Genomic DNA, 18,275 nt, shown 5'->3' with positions numbered 1-18,275 from the left:
TGACCCTGGCCATTATAGTATGTGATACTTTCTGTAGCTAGCTGTTGGCTACTGTGAAGTATAGGCTAAGATAATATATGGGCGACTGCCTTTAGCTGTTGTGAATTCGGCCTTTGGAACACCTTGAGGCATACAATTCGTTGGAGGTGGCGGTTCTGTCTGTTTTGCTCACTTATTGAAGTACCTTTGGATGCATTTATAAATAGAAATTTGTGTGTTCTCGTGTGTGCAAAGCCGGGTGACCTTGGGCAAGTCACTTCACCTCTGTGCCTCAGTTTCCCCATGGATAGCTAGTGATGATGATACTGACCTCCTTTGAAAGGTACTTTGAGATAAATAAATGTGATTAGAAATCTAAGAATAGGTGTTTAGATAAAGACTGGGGTAGGGACTGCTGTTTACTATATGTTTGTACAGTGCCTAGGTCCTGATTTGGGTGAGGCCTCAGGCACTGCTGCAATATAAATGTTTGTTAATAATAATAATAGTAATAATGTCAGCGTGTTGAAATCTGTTATTTCTTTCCTTGCAGGAAGAACCCAAAAGGCTGCAGCATACCTTAGAACAAGTTATTGATGACAAATATTTACTTGAAAGGTACGTACGAAAAGATTTTGGAGTGGTTTGCATAGCATTTTCTCATAATACAGTAAAAAATCACTCAAGCAATATTTTTTTAGTATAACGATTAGTGCACTGGACAAGGCTGTTTGAAAGAAGTAACTATAATGTTTCAACATGCTACAACTATTGTCAGGACTGACAATACTGGGAGCAGGCGTTTGAGCTGTACAAAGTAGAATAGCAAAACACAAAAGGGGACATAGCAAAGAGTAATCACTTGCTTTAAATATGCACTCTTATAAGTTTGAGCTGTAAGTATTGCCTTCTGAGGGATGCTTGCAGAGGGTTTGTTTGTTTGGGTTTTTGTGTGTGCACGTTTTATGTTTCACTTGGAGAGATGTGAAGAATTTTTATGGCTTTATATCTCACACCTAAATATTTGCTGATTTTTACTTAAGGGAGGATAACTTCTGAAAACTTCTGCTGGTTAGATGATGTAATTGGTTGCCAAAGTTTCAAAATAAAAATGGATGAACTTGTGGAGTTCATCTTGTGAACTCTCATGCCCAGTGTCCTCACTCATGCAATTAGTCCCATCCCAGCCAATGTCCCCATTGTGTGAGTTCACCTCTGTTCTTGAGATCTTCAGTTTTATCTTCCAGCATTTTTATGGTTTTCTTAACTTTATCACACTTTGCATCATAAATTCCTTTGTCAACTTCTGTTGATAAGAATCTCTCTTCTTATTCTTGCATGACTTTTGCTGCTGTAATTAATTTGGTTTCTAGTATTTCCATTTTACTTGCCAGCTTTTCAAGTATAGCCTCTGGGATGGAAGTTAAATTAGCAGGAATATGTTATACTTGTCACTGGTTTTTAGTTTCTTCATCAGTTTCTTCACCGGGCATATCTGTCTCTGGTGCTGTAGCATCTGAAACTGAAAGTTCTAGTGTTGAAGCTTGAAGTCTGCATGCATCTGGTTGCAGGATAGGGATTGTAATTTGGAATTCAAAAAACTTTTTTGGTTACCCTTCTAAGTCGTGTTGATGATGTTCCCCCCCCCCCCGGGGCATTTTTAAATAAGTAGCTCTGCTATGTACGTGTCAAAATGTCTGAATGTAGTTTCATAGTGATTATAAAAATGTCAGCTGAAATAGATTAAAACATTTTTTATAGCCATCAGATTGCTATGGATGTGGAGAATAATATCGAAAAATATCCTATCAACTTACAGCCCCTGGAATCAAAAGTGAAAATGTAAGTAATATAAGATGTTTAAATGATTCAGCAATACAGCTGAGACTGTTAAACTTCTGTGGAGCTGAATTTATATAGTGTTTGTCTTGGATTTCTAAGTAGCTTTAAATAGGAAAAAATCTCTGAGGCCTCAGTTTAGCAAGGTAATTAAGCACATGACTAACTTAAGCACATGAGTGGCTCTGCTGAACTGGGGCCTTAATGCTGTACTTGTTACAGTTGTACCCATTTCGTATTTAACCATGTAAAATTGACAGACTATTTCAGAACCTGCCTGATAACTCTATGTAAAGGGAATTTGTACATCCCTAGAGGGAAAGAGAAAACAGAGACAGGGAAGAAGGCCCCTTGTAGCATTTTTGAAACCTTAGAAAACTTAGGTGCTTAAATTTAAGTTGCCTCAAGTAGCCTCACTCAACTTCCAAGATACAATGCAAATTTACTTAAAGAACATTATTCATAACTACATTTCACACTGAATTTCACTTTCTGCTGGAAAGCAAAGCTCAAATGTTTTTAAGATATTAAAATATTAATACAATATTAAAATATTAATGGGACATAAGGTTTCAAATTAAAATCCAGTCAGTGTCATTTAGTGATGCAAATATTGACTAGATTCAATAATATATATATTTTCAGAGAATTTTCTAGAAGATAGTTATGTCTGGAAAATTTAATATCCTCCCTTTATTGAAAATGGAAAATGTGTTACGGATAAGTGCATCTCCATATAAACGTAATGCACTAAACCATAAAACTGATTGACGTGAACAAGATATAAATGTTTCATGGGTGAAGTCACAAGTTTTAAATCATAATTTTTAACTACTTCAATAACACACAGGTTTTGAAGTCTTAGTAGATTCTCTAAACATTTTCCAAATCATTGTATAAAGTCAAAACAAATGTACTTAGGTGTTTACTTCCAAAGTATCTACAGACTCGTGATGCCATAAGGGACACTATTTTTGGCCTAACCCGGACCTGGGTGTCACAAGTTCCCTGGGGTGCAACCTGGACTGTGGGACTGCTGAGCCCTCCAAACCCACCAATGTGGGTGTCCCCCATACTGTGATGCTAATGTCAAGTCACAAGCCTCTGGCAGGCACTGCACTTTCACAGCCATCAATAGGCAGGGACACACCCAACTGAGTTACTCATGAACCATCAATAGGGAGGCTTGAGCCAATTCCCCGACGCTCTCCACCCTTGCACCCATGAACTGCAACATCTTGCACTGGTCAGAAGCCTGGCCAGTATAAGCTCATTTGCCACTCCCTCAGTGTGGAATGAACATACACTAGGCCAGGGGTCTCAAACACACAGCCCGCAGGCTGCATGCTATTTCCTGCAGCCAGCCAAGCAGCCCGTGCCTGCCCGCACCCCCTCCCCCCCCCCCCCCCCCCACGGCCTACCTCCGGGCCAGGAGTGGGCATACTAGAGCCTGCAGGCCGGATCCTGCCCTGGCCCCGGTGTGCACTGCTGCCACCCTGAAGCTGCTCTAGGTAAGCGGCACCGGCCGGAGTCCGCACCCTGAGCCCCTCCTGCATCCTGCACCCCAGCCCCCTGCCCTGAGCCCCCTGCCTGCACCCCAACCCCCTGCTGCACCCTGCACCTCAACTCCCTGGGGGGCAGGAAGGGGGTGGAGTTGGGGTGGGGACTTCAGGGAAGGGGTTGGAATGGGGGCAGAGAAGGGGTGGGAAGAGGCAGAGCCTCATGGAAGCTGTGGAGTGGGGGCGGGATTAGGGGCAGTGATGGGGGGGTGTCAGTGATGCGGCCCTCAGGCCAATGCAGTGGCCCTCATGGTCACTTGAGTTTGAGACACCTGCATTAGGCTGTGTGGTCTGAGCTAAGATTCCTCAAGCACTTCACAATTTTAGGTAAAATATAACAGTTTTGTTAACAACAGAAAGATAGATTTTAAGTGATGACTTGCTGACATAGAGATCAGAGTTGGTTACTTAAACTCAATTTATTTTTGTTTCTTAAGTTCTAACTTAAACAGGTTTAGCAAGATTTAAATCAAGCAGTGTCTCATTCTAACAAATGGCACAGGCAGCTTCCGTTTCCTCAATGCACAGACTGGAGCCCTTCCGACCTGGGACCAAGCTTCCCCACTTCAAAGTCTTTTTCTTCCAGATGCTCTTCCAGGTGTTGAGATGAGGGGAGGAGGCCAAGTGATGATGTCACAGTCTCTCTTTTTATGCCTTCTTCCAGCTGCTAAAAAGATCCTTGCTGTGATGCAGGGATCAGTCAGTCCCTGCATCAGTCAGTCCCTTTGGTAAAGCAGCCTCCATTGTGTACATGCCTTCTGTAAGGAGCTTCTGGGAGAATGGATTGTTTTATTGATGGGCCATCAACACCCATCTGACCAGTGATAGGTGCTCCTTTGTCCTTCCTGAAAGGCTGACACTGGGTGTTTCCTAACCTCACAATATATTTCAGTAGTACCGATAGGGCCCTCAGTGGCCAGGTAGCCTAGTGGCTAGATCATTGGTTGGGGGGCTGTAGGGGGACTTGACCCCTCCTTCTCCCTCAGGTCCTGGCCCAGGGTCCTGTATCGCTCAACCTCTAAACAGGGGAGATGGGACTTTCTCCCAGCCGTGAGTGGGGGTTCAGGGTCTGTTTTCCTGGCCTGCTCCCTATGCAAGTCCTTTTTGTTTGGGGCATGGCCCTGCTAGTCCAGTTGCCCCACAGTTGGGGCTTATCTGTGGGCTCCCCTTGGCAGACGAAAATTTACTTGCCTCCAGTGGCTGCACTGGCAGCAGGTTGCTCGTCTGTGCCTTCAGGCAGGCATACCGAGAACTTCTGCCAGGCTCCCTTTTTTTCTTCCTCCAGGCCTGGCATTGGCTGCAGGTATAACAGGGCAGGGCTAGTTGAACCTATAGGTGTTCTTTAACTCCTGCTGTGCCCGGCTGCAGTCTCTCTGCTCCTTCACAAGTACATATAGCAATACTTCGAAACTTCACATACAATAATAACACATGCAATTCAACAGGATGTTAAGGTTCAACAGATCAAGACTTCTTAAATGATACCTCCCAAGGCATGCATTGTATGGAACATATCATATTGTATCACAGTGGTGAATATGGGGTTCTAGGGAGTTACTTTGAAGTACAGTGTGTCACATTGGGACTCTAAGGAAAGTTGCCCATTGACTAAAATGGGCACTTATCAGGATCTAACACCATGGTTAATGCATTATTCAAAATGCCTGTTGTTCTGGGTCACTGCCCCCCATTTGTGACTGCGCCCAGTTACAAATGAGACCAGGAGGATTTCTTTGTTCTAACAAAAATAATGAGCATGTCTTCATTTTTAGAAGACATTTTCTCTTGAAATGAACCATTTCTTTTGCAATTTGGACTCCATTATCTTAAGACTTGCACCTGGAATTAGGTGGTGGAAAGGATTACTGGGGAGTAACGCAGAAGACTAGAGAAAATGATGAATTGATGAGATTGACTTAAGTGTAGAGATGAAAAATAATGTGACCCATGAAAATTGCAACATCCTGGACAATTCAGGGGCAAGGAGAGAATAAACAGAAGACACACTAGGCTTAATATTAATTTGGGTTGGTGTATAAACAGACAAAAATGAATAAATATAGAAGTATGGGAGAATTGCAGATGGAATTTGTAGAACAAGTGGATGGTCAAAAATCTAGAATATAATACTGCATCTTTAAATATTTGCTACTCTGTAAATAAGAAGAATCTGAACCTAAACTCTGGCATTTATGCATTCTTTCTGATGGAAGCATGGTACCATACTGAGCATGTGACACAGCAGTCCATCCAGTGTCTTGGGAAATAATCCAAAGCATGTCAGCAATGATTGTATGGCTTTCTCAGTACTACCACTCATCTCATGTGATACTCCCATGTTTGGCAGCCCTGTCCCTCATGCCTGCTGCTCAGCCTGAATATCATACATTTGGTGGAGCTGAGGGCAAGTGCCGCAGGTCCATCTGCGGCCACGGTGAAGCCAAACTTCAAGTTGTCAGGCTTCATGGCTACCTTTCCCTGGCTGATCTCCCTGCTGCATCCAAGCAGAGAAGGAGGAAGAACAGCCCCAGAGTGGGGAAGAGTGGCCGGTGACTCACTGTGAGGTGCAGAAAGAGAGGAGGTTCTGTACTGGCCCAGGTTCCTCCAAACCCCCAGCCTACTGCCCTAGAGAGACCCCAGACCCTCTGCCTGACTCCAGACCCTTGCCTCCCTGCTAGACCCTGAACACCCGACCATGCCCCAGCCACACCCTCAGAGAGATCACAGCCATCAGACCCTCAGCTACCGGTACAGCACTCTACCTCCCCAACCCCAGCCATCCCAGCCCATTCCCAACAGCACACCCTAATAGTATCCAGCCTTCCAGCTACTCAAGACAACCACCTCCCACCCACCTACCTAACCCAACACCCGGTAGCAACACCCTGCTCTTGGAAAGTTTTTTCCTGAACCCAACACCCGGTAGCAACACCCTGCTCTTGGAAAGTTTTTTCCTGGGCTTATTTTAAGCCACAGGATACATTTTCAGCCTCATAACTACATACATGAAATTATAACCTATAACATTACTGTAACAATTACTATAACAGCCATGCTCAGTGCATCATGAGCCTTCTGAAGACACTCAACATGACAAACTTTGCATTGGATACCACACGATCATTTTATAAAAATGAAAATGGGGGTGTAAGGTGTTTCCTCCGAGGTACAAAGTATCACAAGCTCATTAAATTTTCATAAAATATCTCACATGGAGTTGCACAAAGTTTGGTAGTTGTACTATTTGGGTATAGTGAGATGATATCTAATTTTCATTCATGCATTTTTTTCTATACTAGTGCCCACCCCAAAGAGCATGTAAAGGAGGGGAGGTATTTTTTCATGCTTTGTGTGTATAAAAAGATCTTCTACACTTTCCACAGTATGCATCCGATGAAGTGAGCTGTAGCTCACGAAAGCTTATGCTCAAATAAATTGGTTAGTCTCTAAGGTGCCACAAGTACTCCTTTTCTTTTTAAGTATTCACTGGTTTTTTAAAATTGTTTCTAGTTCTCACACCTGTGAATAAATTCTTAAGAATATTAACCCAATGTAAATCAATATTTATATGTCTTCCTGAGTCTGCAGGTAACCTGTAGGTAACAATAGCTGTGGGAGAGGTGAACTGTTGGCATCTTTCTCAAAGGGTTGTTAACTCTGAAACCTAAAGATCAGGGCATGACAGAGAACAAAGACATAGACACGAGAATGAACTTAAACCAGCAGGTGGTCATTTATTAGATTTAACAGTAAGTGGGGGCTGACCAGGCATTAACCGAGTCCTGTGAGAAGTTAAATGGGTTCATGCTATTCAACCAAGGAATTAGGGTTGGTCACCTTAATCATGAGTTTGGCTCAGTGCATTGCTGAATCCCACCACCTTCCCCTTGCAAGTGGGAATGAGGGCAGATGAGGAGAGTTCACAGTCCACCACTACCTCCTATCTTCTACACTCAGGTTTTTCACAGGAGCTGGGCCCCTGAAGCGTATTACTCACACTGGACACGTTCTACCTGTTTTGGACTTTGTTACCTCCACCCTTGCAGGTGATGTCCCTTACCTTTGTCTCCACCTACCACACCTCCAGGATGCTGTGCCAAAAGCAATAATAACAGAACAAAAACCCACCATCCAATACCAATCTTGCTCAGAGGGAAAAATTCCTCCCTGATCCTAAGGAAGGATCAGGGGTTTTCATCAGACCTCCAGCAAGCCTGGAAAGCCAGCTGTGACACACCTATACCTCCTACAGGACAGGGTGGGTGGGGAAGCATCCAGGGGCAAGAATGGGTGCTAGACGCTTGGAATGCTTAAATACAGAGGGGATGGGAGATTTGGTAGAGCCAATCAGCTCCTTCATGCACTGAATTAACCAGTGGGTGACCAGGGGAGGAGACTCCAGCCTCCCCCACCCCTACCCACGCATGATCCTCGCGTGCATTGTGGGCAGGTGGAAAGGAGAAGGAGAGGGAACCTAGGTACTAGACGTCACGCCCTCCCTCTGAACCAGACACCCAGGATGGCCACTCCCCTGCCGAAATAGAAGGGATATTTTAGTAGGCACAAGCAGCTAATGTGCTTATCACACAATCCAGCGTGCCTCCCATGTCCACCTCCTCAGGTCCAAAAATCTTAATTGCCTTTGTACTCAGCACCTAAAGCCCCCAGCCTTCTCCCTGACTTCTCTGTTGCATTTACATGTTGTCAATCAAAAAAAAAAATCTTTGGTGTACATCAAAAACTGAAAAAGGAGGGGAGCATAAAATAAATTAATGTAATATCAAAATCATCTGGGGGTTATTTTATCGATTGTTTTATTAATTTTCACACCCAATTAAATGAAAACCTCCATTGTTTTAAACCTAAAAGATGTTATAAATAGCCTGTTAGACTAGAACAATAGATAAATAAGGAGCATTACAACAGTTTTTAGTACCGACTTTTTGTGGAGTACGTAGATTATACCTTGAATGCATTCAAATATTTCACATTAAAGCTATTACTATTCTAGATATTTTGATGACTAATATTTCTTACAAATCTGTCTTCCCCCGCCCATAAATGCATAGTTGATATCACACTGCCATCTGGTGACAAGTACAGCAACAGAGATATAATTAGGAATGGGGAATCTGAGTATTTGAAATCATGCTCTAAAAATAAAATTTCACTTAGAAAGCAAAATCTTTTTATTGTTTGTATTTGTTTAGCACCCAAAATCAAGTATACATTACATGGTACTCTCATAAATTACTGAATTTAATATGAGAACTCTATAAACTTGTTTCAAGCTGAAAATTTGGAATGAAAAGCTCCTTGTGTTACTGTGGAAGGAGGAGTCTGCCAGTGTGGTGCCTCTGTTCCCAAGACCAATTCAGCCTTAACTTCTGACTTTAGTTTTTGTTAGTTTGCATCAGAACCTTAGTGTTCTTTTAAGGTGTGTTGTGTATGACTCTGTCCTGCTGGTGTCCTGGCTAGGTAAAATTACAGTGGGATATGTATATGTTGAAAAAAAACAGAGAAATTAGTGCAATGAGAAAATGCCCAGGCTGATCATACAAATTATCTGGTAGAAATGGACTATAACTCATAGTCACATAGGGTCATATTTTTCCTTTTCTGCACAAAAGCTATGGGAAGTTACATGTTGTAAGAATCACAGAGCCATAGCATGTTCCAGGAGTGCCCTGGCGTGCCCCCAATATGCTCCCTCCATGGAAGGGGTGGCATAGAGCTCTAGTTCAGTGACAGCTGAAAATGCCCCATTCCAGATGACTCCTCAGTTGCTTATTTAAGACAATCTTAAGTCCCCTTTGTCCTTCTACAGCAGCACAAAGTGGATTCGGTATGGGCCAGGATCTGGCCTCTGATATTCTAATTGTGTCTGTATCATAAGCTGGCAGCAAGATTGACAAATGAGCTTCTGAAGCCCATCTTTTCTCTGATGAGACAGATGTTTACTTATTACAACCTATTTAAGATGTTTTAGAATTGTTGATGTAATTATAGTCTTCAAGGAGTTAATCACTTTTGCAATTCCAAGAATTCCTAAGCAATTCTTGTTTCCAGTTACACTTTTAAAGTGCATAAATATTTCTCGTCTATCGAATATCTTTGTTAGAATTGAGTGACTAATGCAAATGCTCTATATTGAATAGTTGTTTGGGTCAACCATGTTAGTATCTTTTTATTGTTTGCTTCTCTGTGGGCATATTTCTGAATGCTTTTTGGGGTTGTAAGTGGCTGTTCTGAGTGTGAATACTTGAACTTCCATGTGAACAAGTGTGTTGTATATGAATATGAGTATCCACTATTCACACCAGGAATGTTTCCTCTCTGTTTATAAAGTTTGAGATAGCCAATGAAGGAGCAGAAACCATTTGACTTAGGTAGCCAATAGCACACCACAAACAACAGACATAGTGGGTAATATAAGAACCCTCTATGGATTGTTATCTGTTCTCATAATATATGTTGAAAAATTATAAATAATATTAGTAAAAGCTTATCTGTTCACAAGTAAGTCACAAAGCAAAAAAGCACTAAATAAGTTGGATACCTTTTTGCTAATACAATGCATGTAGCTTTTCCCCCCAGAGAAAGTCTCCTCGAACTTTACGAAGTTGTGCTGGATGGAGAACCTGTTGTTTATACATATTCACTTGTATTTTGAATTACAATCAGTATTCAGCAAGCATGGCGCAAATATCTACAGCGTCAGGATTTGCCGCGCCAGGACCACTTGGAGAAGCGCAGTCCATCACCACCTTCCTTGTCATCTGACAAGATGAGCAGTTCGATCAGCATGAACACTTTTTCCGTTGGCAGCACTCCTGTAAGTACAGTTTCTCTCTACAACTACTTCTTTGCTGGTTTCACCAGTAGGCACTGATATAAATGAACTAGTCAAGTCCGGTGGGGGGAATTTAGGATTAAGCTTTTGACTAATTAATTACAAAGTAAAAACTTTTCATGGTTTCTCAAACATGCATTAAGGCAAAAGTGTTTAAACAAGTAAGATTGCAACTGTGCATCAGACCATTTTTCCCAGAGCCACATGGAACAACATTGATTGCTAAGCATTTTAGGTGATGATAGCAGCCGCTGGAGGACAGATTTTCATTGATATTTTGTTCTCCTGAAAAAAGTATGGATCCTTAGTTAAGTATATCCTCAGAGTTTTGTGTTTGTGTTCTCCAGGAAAAGGTGGGGAACCTTGGTGCTGTTCTGCAATATAAATGTGATTCCTATGCTGCTCTCTAAAAGAGAGGTATATAAGCCAATTTAATGATCATAAATTATAACTAGCTTTGGAAGGAATATTTGTGCCTCTTCAGGGGAGATTTTTACACACTTTTCTAAAATGTGGTAAATTAGAGAACCAAATGCAATATCTATACTCAGGAACATTATGAAGATTGTGACCATCTCTGGAACTCTTTGGGTCTAAAAATAAATGAATTGATCATACTGATCTATAACCTGTTTCAAATCTGTGACCGATTACATTGATTTTGATATAACTTAACTGATTCAGAGTGAAAACACAAAAAATACAAATAGCTTCCAAAAACATGTAGGAGATTGTAACCTATCATGGCATGCCAGGCCTTTCAAATAGATCAAGGCAGGGGGCATTCTAGCTTTTGGCTGTAGCATTGTCTCCTAAACAGTGGAAAGTATATATTGGTCAGGTACATTGTATATTGCTTATTGGGTCATAGGGACAGTAATTGGTGACCTCAAAATTCACTAACAGACTGGAAAACCTGTTCTTGCATATCACAAGTAGATGGAAGATACTTAGCCATACTTATATGTGAATTTGATACTTGTCAGTTTAACCATGACTCGATTTGGTAAAAATTTAAGTCTGGAAATCAATTTTCATTCAGGAATCCAACACTCTAAAAATCAAGCAACAGAATTTCGTATAATCTGCTACCTTTTGCACAGAAACAACAAAATCCTATAGTATTAAGCACACAGCTCTTCTGAAGGGCCCTTTTTAGCCCATCAACTACATTATCCAGATAAACTTAAACTAAATAAACTGTTTCCCCTAGCCATTGTCTTCTGTGACACCATAGTGGGTTAGGCCATATTAAACTTGAAAGTGTTCAATAAAATATTACTGTTTTATTTTTAGATGTTTTCTGTTCATACCTAGAGGCCACTTTCTTAGTATGAACCGATACTGCAATATTGAGTTCTGAATGTAATATAATATGCACTAAATGGGTTATTATCCTCTAATAGATAAAACAAATGTAGATCTAGTTTGTGAGACACTAGAATGTCACTGGATATTTTAAATAGCCATTTCTTGATCATGCTTTATATTTGCTGAAATACCACAAGATGGCTCTCTCCTCCCGCTCAGGAACATTTTTTGTGGTTTAAGGGCTTGGGTGATTTCAAAGATAATTCATTTTGCAGTGGGGGTGGAAGGAGGTAACTTAATCTGGAAAACTACTTGTATTGCTTTCACTTCTTCCAACAAAATTAGTATATTTTGAGTTTTATTATTTTATGTGGAAAATAAAGCATGGACACTAGGGTTGCTTTTGGGATTTTTTTTTTTTTTTTAAAGAAATGCTCACTTCAGGAATTCCAGTCCTCAGTAAACTTGCCAAAGTTAGAATAAAGAAAGAGGAAGTCATTTTCCTTGACTTTTGATAATGCTAAGACTCTTCTATTGTCTCCCTTTAAAAAAAACAGAATCTGTTTTTTGAAGGTGAAGGACTAGCTGTCTATCTTAGCTACAGTACTTGTCAGGACCCAATTACCAAAGCATTTGAGCATAGAATCATAGAATATAAGGGTTGGAAGGGACCCCAGAAGGTCATCTAGTCCAACCCCCTGCTCGAAGCAGGACCAATTCCCAGTTAAATCATCCCAGCCAGGGCTTTGTCAAGCCTGACCTTAAAAACCTCTAAGGAAGGAGATTCTACCACCTCCCTAGGTAACGCATTCCAGTGTTTCACCACCCTCTTAGTGAAAAAGTTTTTCCTAATATCCAATCTAAACCTCCCCCACTGCAACTTGAGACCATTACTCCTCGTTCTGTCATCTGCTACCATTGAGAACAGTCTAGAGCCATCCTCTTTGGAACCCCCTTTCAGGTAGTTGAAAGCAGCTATCAAATCCCCCCTCATTCTTCTCTTCTGCAGGCTAAACAATCCCAGCTCCCTCAGCCTCTCCTCATAACTCATGTGTTCCAGACCCTTAATCATTTTTGTTGCCCTTCGCTGGACTCTCTCCAATTTATCCACATCCTTCTTGAAGTGTGGGGCCCAAAACTGGACACAGTACTCCAGATGAGGCCTCACCAATGTCGAATAGAGGGGAACGATCACGTCCCTCGATCTGCTCGCTATGCCCCTACTTATACATCCCAAAATGCCATTGGCCTTCTTGGCAACAAGGGCACACTGCTGACTCATATCCAGCTTCTCGTCCACTGTCACCCCTAGGTCCTTTTCCGCAGAACTGCTGCCTAGCCATTCGGTCCCTAGTCTGTAGCTGTGCATTGGGTTCTTCCGTCCTAAGTGCAGGACCCTGCACTTATCCTTATTGAACCTCATCAGATTTCTTTTGGCCCAATCCTCCAATTTGTCTAGGTCCTTCTGTATCCTATCCCTCCCCTCCAGCGTATCTACCACTCCTCCCAGTTTAGTATCATCCGCAAATTTGCTGAGAGTGCAATCCACACCATCCTCCAGATCATTTATGAAGATATTGAACAAAACTGGCCCCAGGACTGACCCTTGGGGCACTCCACTTGATACCGGCTGCCAACTAGACATGGAGCCATTGATAACTACCCGTTGAGCCCGACAATCTAGCCAGCTTTCTACCCACCTTATAGTGCATTCTTCAATCTTTTAATATAGTTATCCTATGAGGTAATAAAATGCTGTTAAAGAAACTGTCAAGGAAAGGGGAAGTTCCAGGCTGAGAGCAGTCACTATATTTTAAAACATATTAATTTATTTTTTACTTCCCCCTTTCTCATCTTACCTATTTCCCTTTTTTGCACCCCCTGTTGAAAATCAGACATGAAAGAAAGCAGAAAAGAAACATACAAAGGACTGAAAAATATGGAGGGTAACAGTCTGATGAAAAGGCTACCTAAGTGGGGGGGGAGGGGGAGGGGAACCCAAACAAAGAAGCCCCACACACACACAACTGGTCAGAACCTGAGATGTGCATTTGAGATGGATTGGCCAGGCATTGCCCCATATACACAGTACATATTGCAAAGTGATATATCCAAAATGTGCATAAACTGAGTCAGGATGACTAACACTGTTTGAACCTCAAGTTCAGATAGTAATTGGAATTTATAATTTGAATTCTCTGAATTCATCAAATGTGATACTTCCTTCTTTTGGTCATAGTTAGAACCAGGAATACAGAAACATAAAGCAATAATTAAAAATAATCATTAAGAAGTTATGGGAATTTTGGGGCAAAATGATCAGATTAATTTCTTCCTCTAAACCAGCTGCCTCAATCCTAATTTACTGGGTTGAAATTCTCTTCAGTCAATCATATCACAATTTTCATTTCTAGTGGGTTTTTATAAGGTGGGGTTTTTTTAAAGGCTATTTGATTTCATAAACTTAGGAAAGCCAGTAAAATCGAATTTCCCTGAGGGCAGTATGATGTGCCTGACACGTAATCAATCATTTGATCACTACTTATTGATCTATGGTGATGTGAACCCTCCTTAACTTGATTCTGATCGTGCACTATTCATATGTATAGGGCTTCAGCGAGCTGTGGCTTAGACTAGTTTGCTGCAGATAACCATATTACATTTTGTCTTTGAACTGAATCTGTGTCACTCTGAATCTCAGCAGCTTGACAAACCGTTGATTAAAATGCCTTTAATTCTATGCAATGGTACTTGTTTTAGACCAGCTACCTGCATTCATGTATTCAAAAAACTCTTGTTTTTAAAGTGAAGCACTGACGTGAAACTCATGCTATAGAAAGGGAGCTATTAGACAGAGAAGGAAACTCACAATCTTTGAAGAGTTAGAAACATAACTTTATTATCACTGCTCTTCCCAGTACAAGTGTTTATTTCTTTGTTTGAGAAAAATGTACATAAAAACTGTATGTGTGTTGACTGCATCCTCCAGCCCTCATACCTAGCATGTTGTCTTCAACTACATTATTTAAGATAGTATCCACAGTGGGCAGTGAGCTGGCTATACATGCAGAAGACACTGTGTCCCCGATGTTAAACAAATAATACTCTTCCTCCTCACTAAGCCAGTCAGCAGGCTTTGTTTATAGGACCTTTTGCCACTGGAGCCAGGGCTACTTGTCTCAATGGCATTTCAATACCATTGCCTCCAGGTGTGCCCGCTCCTCCTTTTGGCTGGCTTATAAGAAGCAGATAGTGCTAAGGGCCCCCATTTATTTTTTTGGACTGCTGCCATGTTTGTCCTCATTTCTTCTGGCACCAGGGCTGGTTAGAATGACAATTAATGAAAGTAAAGGCTTACCTCTAGGGTTTAAGAGTTTTAGTCACAAGTAACTTTAGTTAAAATGTAAAGATTATAGGTAGTCAGAAATCCAACTTTTCTGAACTTCTTATAATTAAAGACTGCACATTTTAATGAAATTGTGTATGCAATGTATTTCAAACTTTGCAGGTTATTTACTCCTTCATACAAAACATATGTGAATGGTGCACATGCATTATGAAGAGAGGATATTAATATTTTCTGGCACTCAATGATTGTGAAATTACAAACTAACTAACTTTTAGTTCTTGGATCTATGCAACAGATATAGTGTGAATGATTTATGAGGCTTGATACAGAAATATTTTGAACAGCTTCCTATGTACTGGAATTTTTTATATTTAGAAGTATACTTTGTAGTATAATGCCCTCTCCCATTAAGAAATCTATTTAATTGGGACCCATCAAATCTACAAGTTTAATTTTAAAATCTTACTATGCATCCATTTGTCTCTAGATACAGCACAAAAGACCTGAATTTAAAACTTTTCACAGTGGAAAGCAACAATAATCTTTATCAACCATACACTTCCAAAAGGAACGTATCAGAAGGGTTGAAAAGAAAATATTTCCATAATTTAGACTGTCAGGAAAAGGATTGCCACCCCAGCCCCACCAACCAAAAGAAAGAGAGAGAAAAAACATTATGGTGGTTCTGAGGGCTAACAACAGTGTCTGGCAGGCCTGATTTAAACCTAATGATGATAAATGGTGATGACTGCTGCTTAAATAGAATGATAATTCCATGTAATTGGGATGCCTTCAAGTGACACACATGCTAGGCCAGGGCTGCCAAGCGGGACACCCCTCAGCTGGAGATGGACAAGCAACAAGCCTCCATGAGATGATCCAGCAATGTCATCCTTATTGCAGCTCTGTGTGATCTCCCCCAAATCACAACTTTTACTGTTATAATAGATTGCCACTTTATTTAGGAGGAAAAGCCATCTGTAGTGGGTCTCTCCATTAGGCAGTTTCTATATTAAGGACCAAATTGAGCCATCCCAAGTAATTTTAGTTGACTACCATGATTCTGATTCCAGCTATTGTAGGAAAATAAATGTACTTCAGAATTCTTCAAAAATCAGACCCCTTTCAAAACCTCCAGTGCACAGCTAAGATCTTAGTGATGTAATCACTGGACTTCAGCTCATTTCTGTTCTTTGCATTTACAGAACATTACATTATATTTACAGCAGAACTTCCATAAGGACAGTGCATGCTTCAACTTTACAATGCATTTGCATTTTTCAAAGAAAAACCTTAAACTACTGAAATTATACACTTGCATAATTCAACTGGGCAGCAAGTGTTGCATATGGATTTCAAATGTATAGTAGGCATCCTCCTTTTCTGCCATTTAATATAACAGATTCAAACTTAATTCAAATATAATTCTTCAGTTACTCCCCAATAAATTTAGTACTGCTGCAAGTGTGCTAAAGTCCAGGATATCACTTCTTAGAATTTTGTGGACAAACTAAAACAAATTTTTGTTGTTAAACTTCATCTAATTTTGTACATTTATTTATTCTTTTAAATCTTTTTAAAAATCTTGTGCCTAATTCAGCACTCTGTTCACTGTTCTTATGCCAATGTGATTCCATTTACTTTATCCATGTGGTGTGTTGTGTCTGTGCATGGTAGTAAGGTTCCAGCCTATATGTAAAACATTCTTTCTGTCTTTTAGCCACCTCCTTCTCCAAAGCTTACCTTGGACTTTATCATAACTTTGGTTAGGAGTCCTTGTGGGAGGATCCCAATTAAGCCCTTCCAGGTTACCTGTATAGACTCTCATTAACAGCACTGATACAGTACAACATACATGTCCCTGACACTTTGCTACCCTTCCTATTCTTGGGAGGTGGTTGCTATTTTTTTTTTTTTTTTTTTTTTTGCCTTGTGAATCTTGTCAGGAATGTGGAAAACTCCGTTAATCAGGTGTGTGTGTGTGTGTGTGTGTGTGTGTGTGTATGGGGGGGGGGGAATCTCCTCCAAAAAAGGATGATCAGACTAGCTCTGACTATTACCAGTACTTTTCTACCTGCCTCAGATACCTTGCCCCACCAACATATGGTTTGATCCTGGTCTGACTGAAGTCCAGTGGCAAAACTCCCATTGATTTCAGTGGAGCAAGATTCAGCCCATACAACCAGTCAGGAAGGCCAGAGGGAACAATAGATCAAGCATGAGAGGCCTCCCACAATAAGGCCTCTGACTCTCCCTGCTTTAATTATCTATGTAAGATGTGTTTCCTGGAAATTAAGTCTCTTAATAAGAAACCACAGGTTTTGCAGAAGAGATTGCAGACACATTCAAAGACTTCAATAATTATAAATTACAATCTTTTTAGCATTAATGTTTGTATTAATGAGTAACATTTGGGAATTATAGCCACAAACTCATTATAGCTCATTATACAATTAATACTTTAATAGGATACAGAAGAGTTCATAACTGATTTGAATGCTAAAATAATGCAGGGAGTGAGATTGTCAAAGGTTCCTGAGGGAGTTATGCACCCAGGTCACAGTGAAATTTGATAGGAATTCAGTGCCTAACTAGCTTGAGCTCATTTGAAAATCCCAGTCACGGTTAGAAACCACTTTTTTCTGGGTTTCGGCAGAAAAGTGGCACGTTGGGGAGATGGCTTGAAGGGAGGATATGGGAGTAGGATGAGAGAGTGAGATTTTCTGCTAAAACTCTTCTCTTGTAAATCTATTTGCATTCTGATTAAGAACTGCTATTGCCAAACATGTAGATGTAATACTAGATTTTTTTTCTTATTAGTTGGATAGGAACTACCATTGAACATCTGACAGATTATTGTACTGCAAACATATTGATAATGCTTGAGCAATCTTCCAAATTGTAAAAAAAATATTTAACAGCAAAATACAAATTAAAATAAAGTATGGTAAAAAGGGCAGTTATCTTTAAAATAACGCATTGCATCTAAATAGTTAATTTCTCTTCACTGCAGAAACGGGTAGGTAAACCATTTCTTTCTATGCTTTGTGCCTGAAAATTCTGCATTTTCCCCTGAAGTAGGTGGTCTAATCTGTAAATATCAAAGCTACTTTGTTTAAAACTGATTCTAACATGCAATTAAAAAGTTAGGGCTTGATAATGCAACTTTTAGCAACACAAGTGAACTTTATTTTTGGGAGCAGTCCATTTGAGTTCAGTAAGTAAAAACTACCTAGATAAGATTAGAATGACCTTTAATTACCTTTCTGGAGGCTGGTCTCTAAGAGTAAATGTGCTCCTAGAGAAGCTAAACCTATTATAAAGTTTTTCTTTGAGAAAAATGTTAATGCCAAACGCTCTCACAAAGCCTTCCTTTACATATGGT

General features: G+C 40.5%; 1 protein-coding gene across 1 annotated transcript in view; it reads left to right on the top strand.

Annotated features, from left to right (window-relative positions):
- IQCJ (IQ motif containing J) overlaps positions 1-18,275 on the top strand; it is a 114,502-nt gene that overhangs the window by 88,538 nt on the left and 7,689 nt on the right. Inside the window, exons 2-4 of the mRNA XM_048862798.2 lie at positions 533-597; positions 1,741-1,821; positions 10,062-10,212. Of these exons, the coding sequence (XP_048718755.1) occupies positions 533-597; positions 1,741-1,821; positions 10,062-10,212 (297 nt within the window). The remainder of the gene's footprint in view (positions 1-532; positions 598-1,740; positions 1,822-10,061; positions 10,213-18,275) is intronic.

The sequence above is a fragment of the Caretta caretta genome, chromosome 9 (assembly GCF_965140235.1).
Source record: "Caretta caretta isolate rCarCar2 chromosome 9, rCarCar1.hap1, whole genome shotgun sequence".
Lineage (NCBI taxonomy): Eukaryota > Metazoa > Chordata > Testudines > Cheloniidae > Caretta > Caretta caretta.
This window is presented reverse-complemented; position numbering and strand designations above follow the sequence as displayed.